We start from the raw sequence: 5,731 nt of genomic DNA, 5'->3' as shown, positions 1-5,731 counted from the left end.
CTACAAAGCTGTAGTCATCAAGACAGTATGGTACTGGCACAGGAACAGACACTCAGATCAATGGAATAGAATAGAGAACCCAGAAATGGGCCCACAAATGGATGGCCAACTAATCTTTGACAAAGCAGGAAAGAATATCCAATGGAATCAAGACAGTCTCTTCGGCAAGTGGTGCTGGGAAAACTGGACAGCGACATGCAGAAGAATGAACCTGGACCACTTTCTTACATCATAAATAAAACTAAACTCAAAATGGACAAAAGAACTAAACCTAAAACAGGAAGCCTTCAAAATCCTCGAGGAGAAAGCAGGCAACAACCTCCTTGACCTTGGCTGCATCAACTTCTTACTTCTTACTCAACACGTCTCTGGAGGCAAGGGAAACAAAAGCAAAAATGAACTATTGGGACCTCATCAAAATAAAAACCTTCTGTACAGTGAGGAAAACAGTCAACAAAACTAAAAGGCAACCAATGGAATGGAGAAGATATTTGCAAACAACATCCCAGATAAAGGGTTAGTATCCAAAATCTATAAAGAACTTATGAAACTCAACACCCAAAAGCAAAAATAGTCCAGTGAAGAAATGGGCAAAAGACATGAATAGACACTTCTCCAAAGAAGACATCCAGATGGCCAACTGACACATGAAAAAAATGCTCAACATCACTCATCATCAGGGAAATACAAATCAAAGCCACAATGAGATATTACCTCACACCTGTCAGAATGGCTAACATCAACAACTCAGGCAACAACAGATGTTGGCAAGGATGTGGAGAGAGAGGATCTCTTTTGCACTGCTGGTGGGAATGCAAACTGGTGCAGCCACTCTGAAAAACAGTATGGAGGTTCCTCAAAAATTTTAAAATAGAACTATCCTATGACCCAGGAATTGCACTACTAGGTATTTATCCAATGGATACAGGTATGCTGTTTTAAAGGGGCACATGCACCCCAATGTTTATAGCAGCACTATGGACAATAGCCAAAGTATGGAAAGAGCCCAAATGTCCATCGATGGATGAATGGATAAAGAAGATGTGGTACACACACACACACACACACACACACACACACAAAACGGATTATTACTCAGCAATCAAAAAGAATGAAATCCTGCTATTTGCAACTACCTGGATGGAACTGGAGGGTACTATGCTAAACGAAATTAGTCAGAGAAAGATAAGTATCATATGACTTCACTCATATGAGGACTTTAGGATAAAAACAGATAAACATAAGGGAAAGGAGGCAAAAATAACAAAAACATGGAGGGGGACAAAACATAAGAGAATCTTAAATATGGAGAACAAAAAGGGTTGCTGGAGGGGTTGTGGGAGGGGGATGGGCTAAATGGGGAAGGGGTACTAGGAAATCTACTCCTGAAATCATCATTGCACTATATGCTAACTAACTTGGATGTAAATTTAAAAATAAATAAATTATTAAAAACAAAACAAAGAGCAGAGACCAAATGCAAGGACGGTAAGTAAATTATTGCTCAGTGAGGCAGTGAGAAGCTCAAGGGTTATTCCACAGCACAGAACCCACACTTGGCAGGCTTTTCAAGGCCACAGACCCTGGGCCTTGCATGCAGCTCTCTGAGACCATGCAGTCTCAGTGAGAAACTGCCTTCTGGGAGACACAGTCGCTCCTATATCCTTGATTCTTAGTGAGTATGCATGTCAAAGGTTTACATTACAACCAGGAGGCCAAAGGACTGCAGGACCAGTCTGCTGGTCCTTGTGGCCAGGGCCACATTCTATGTTTGGAGGATCATTACCTCTCTTGGCAGGCTAGGAGGCACTTGTCTCAACCACACAGATGTTGGGAATGGAAATATCTCAAAGGGCTGACTACACTGTCCATGGACCTGTAAAATTGCCAGGAGCACAGTCGGCTCAGTAATTGGCCATGCAGGTTGTGGAGACCCAGACTGGCCTGAGCCGGAGAACCACAGAATGCCTGCCTGGATGATTGGAGGCCAAGGGCTGTCTATCTGTGACCTGATTGTCTACTGCTGATCGGTGGGATAGGATGAAGGATCCAGCTGGTGCCAGGAGATCCCCACCAACCCCCAAGAAGGCTGCACATGGGGGCTGATAGGCCACTGCAACCAGACATGTGTATCCATACATGTCCACCGAGGGCCCTTGCCAGTCAGAGCTGTGCTGGAACCTGGGGCTGCCCAGGCAGAGTGGGGCCAGCAGCACCCTTCCCAGGAGGGTGGGTGGAAGGGACCTACACAAGCTCTGAAGCCATCCACAACTCTTGACTGGGGTTGAGTTGGATTTGATACAGTGGCCAGATAGATATTTCACTCTTCTTTTAGAGCCTAACACTGACGGGCAGAAAAGAATTGCTCTAGCTCAAACTCTAAGGCAAATGTCACCACAGGTGAGTTCTGTCCATCCTAGAGGTTCACAAAGATAGAGGAGAGATAGAATGAGGAAGAGGGTCACTTATACAAAACCAAACCCTGACCCTGACCCTGGCCCTGACGCAGAACATGAACCTGACCCAGACCCAGACCCTGACCCCAACCTAGATCCTGAACCTGACCTCAAGCCTGACATTGACCCCAACCCATGACCCTAACCCTAATCCTAACCCTAACCCCAAGCCCTAACCAGTTCTTTTGAGATAGCAATACTGTTAATGAGACTTTTAAGTTTTGCTCTTTTACAAAAAGTTCATCAGCTACTTCATGACTGTATCTTCCCAAATGCACTTGGATAATTCTTTCAGTGTGTTCTTGCGGGCTTCACTATTCTGCTTTCATGGCTTCTTTAAGCAGAGATGTCCAGGAGGCATGCATGACTCTGGGTTTGCCTTTGTAGGGAGAACCTTTCTCCCCTAAGTCAGAATAAGTGCCGATAAATATTTCAGTTTGCTACTTTCAGAGTAGAGTCCTAGTCTAGAACTGCCATACAATTTGGAATTATGTTACTTGTTCTGTTTGTATAATGATTTTTAGTTTTCTATTTTGTACCCTGTCAAACTTCTCAAAAACAATGTACCAAATAAGGTGATGGCTGGCTCTACACTTCAAGATGATTTCCAGTGCTTATGATCTTGATAAATATGCACTATAGATGGGAAGTGCCTGGGCATTCTCCCTCCTGACCTTCCTTATTACTCAAATATGGCCTTAAGTGTTTTCCAACTACTATGCACTTTCCCTCTGATGTGTACAATATGACAACCAGAAAAAGTCCTTCCTGGAACTGAGGGACACAACCACTAAATATGGAAAACCCTGACTCTCGATCAGCAATGCTTTCAAAGAAAGATCTTGATCAAAAGGGGGAAGTGTGAAAATCAATAAAAAATAAACCTCATTTAACTATAGACAACAAACTGAGGGTTGATGAAGGGGAGGAGAGGGGAGAGGAGGTGGGCAAAGGATGGGCTAAATGGGTGATGGTTATTTTTTTTTTTTTAAGTTTATTTATTTTTGGGACAGAGAGAGACAGAGCATGAATGGGGGAGGGTCAGAGAGAGAAGGAGACACAGAATCTGAAGCAGGCTGCAGGCTCCGAGCTGTCAGCACAGAGCCCGACGCGGGGCTCAAACTCACGGACCGCGAGATCATGACCTGAGCCGAAGCCGGACGCTCAACCGACTGAGCCACCCGGGCGCCCCTAAGGGTGATGGTTATTAAGAAGGTCACTTGTTGGGATCAACACTGGGTGTTATATGTAAGTGACTAATCACTAAATTCTACTCCTTAAACCAATGTTACACTATGTTAACTAACTAGAATGTAAATAAAAAATTGATACTAAAAAAAAAAAAAAAAAGGAAACCTTATTTAGAATGGAGTTGGAGGCCAGCAGGAGGAGCTCTCATGCCTTACAATACTACTTTAGCTATTACTTTCCCAAGGAGCAGTAGGAATGTTTCAACCTGACCTGGCAACACCTCAGCCAGTGAGAAACGACTACACTTCCCGCTCCCAGTTTACTCCAATGGACTTTCTGTTTACAACAGCCCCTCACAACGCCTGCCTTTCCTCTACAAAAGAGCCTCTTCTAGTGTTTTGGTCTACCTTGCTGGTCTTCCATTGCAATTCTCTGCTATTTCTGAATAAACCTATTTTGGCTGGTAAAATAACTGGCAGTTTTATTTTTTAAAGTTAACAGTTTATTTTGATTGATGTCTTTAAAAGCCTTATCTTCAAATACAATCACATTCTGAAGTACTAAGGGTTAGGACGTCAACATATAAATTTTTTGGAAGGACACAATTCAACCCATAACAAGGACCCTTGTAAGGGAGGAGGTGTTTTTGGTTGTTGTTTTCTTTGGTTTTTCTTTTTCTTTTTTTTTTTTTTTTGTTTTTTTGTTGTTGTTGTTTAGCTTTTATTTCATGATCATAAACTTCACTCTGCAATCCAGCTAAACTTGGAGGGGAGTAAGGAGGACACAGGACCCGTGGAACTGAGGCAGGAACACAGGGACTCTAGATTTCGAGCAGATGGGGGCAGAAGGGCGCTCTCCCCAGCTACAGAAGGAATGGTCTGGTAGTTAAGATAAAACACGAGTCAAATTTATTAGATTTGTCCACAGTCAGCAATGGTGATTTTCTTGCTGGTCTTGCCGTTCCGGGACCCAAAGCGCTCCATGGCTTCCACGATGTTCATGCCTTCCTTCACCATGCCAAACGCCACGTGTTTGCCATCCAACCACTCGGTCTTGGCGGTGCAGATGAAAAACTGGGAACCGTTCGTGTTGGGTCCGGCGTTCACCATGGACAGGATGCCAGGACCTGTGTGCTTCAGGATGAAATTCTCGTCGTCAAACTTCTCCCCGTAGATGGACTTGCCTCCAGTGCCATTATGGCGTGTGAAGTCACCACCCTGGCACATAAATCCCGGGATAATCCTGTGAAAGCAGGAACCTTTGTAACCAAATCCTTTCTCCCCAGTGCTGAGAGCACGAAAATTCTCTGCTGTCTTGGGAACTTTGTCTGCAAACAGCTCGAAGGAGACGCGGCCCAAGGGCTCGCCGTCCACGGCGATGTCAAAGAACACGGTGGGGTTGACCATGGCTAAGAGGTGCGGGCAATTCCGGGGCGGTGGCGTCTGCAAGGCGTCTTTGGTTTTTCTTAAAAGTCAACAATGTGTAGAGATTCAAAGCACAGGCTGAGTCAGATTGATAGCTCTAATTCTTGACTCTGGCTGTTTAGCTTTGTCACTTTAGGCATGCTACTTCAACATTTCTTTGTCTGCAATAAGGAACAATGACCAAGTACTTTAAAGGGTTCTTGGGATGATCAAATGAAATAACTTCAGCGGCTCGACCTAGTTCATGGCAGGTGATAAACCAGATAAACCCCAGCTGTTGTTTAGCAGTTATTATTAACACTCATGGTGAATGAGCACTGGTGAGAAGGTGGTAGAAACCTACAGTCATCCGAGCTTGAGGTGACAGACTTGTTTTAGAGACATCGCATGTAATGCCTGGAGACACAACCTGAAGTCTGCCTGGGGCATGGGAATGGGGTTTGGGTACATGCAACTTATCCGGCAAAGTTCTCGGAAGTGTTAGGGTGTGAGGAGAGCGGAGGAAGGCAACAGGGATGCAACCCCAGGAGCTGCAAGCACAGACTGCACCAGAGTTAACCTCCTCTGAGGCAAAGTGGCTGGACCTTGGCACTGCAACCTGTCAGGCACGGGCTCCAGGTGTGTGCGGAGCGGTACCCTACGGGGAGCTCAGCGGCTCCC

The 5,731-nt window shown here is 44.9% G+C and overlaps 1 protein-coding gene across 1 annotated transcript; it reads right to left on the bottom strand.

Annotated features, from left to right (window-relative positions):
* Positions 1-4,353: 4,353 nt before the first annotated feature.
* Positions 4,354-5,113, bottom strand: LOC125159169 (peptidyl-prolyl cis-trans isomerase A-like). The gene has a single exon (XM_047847148.1). The coding sequence runs from the start codon at positions 5,051-5,053 to the stop codon at positions 4,559-4,561; it is 495 nt and encodes a 164-aa protein (XP_047703104.1). The 5' UTR covers positions 5,054-5,113; the 3' UTR covers positions 4,354-4,558.
* Positions 5,114-5,731: the final 618 nt, after the last annotated feature.

Source organism: Prionailurus viverrinus, unplaced genomic scaffold (genome assembly GCF_022837055.1).
Source record: "Prionailurus viverrinus isolate Anna unplaced genomic scaffold, UM_Priviv_1.0 scaffold_45, whole genome shotgun sequence".
NCBI classification, from domain to species: Eukaryota; Metazoa; Chordata; class Mammalia; order Carnivora; family Felidae; genus Prionailurus; species Prionailurus viverrinus.
The sequence above is the reverse complement of the archived record's forward strand: the minus strand, read 5'-3'. Positions and strand labels throughout refer to the sequence as shown.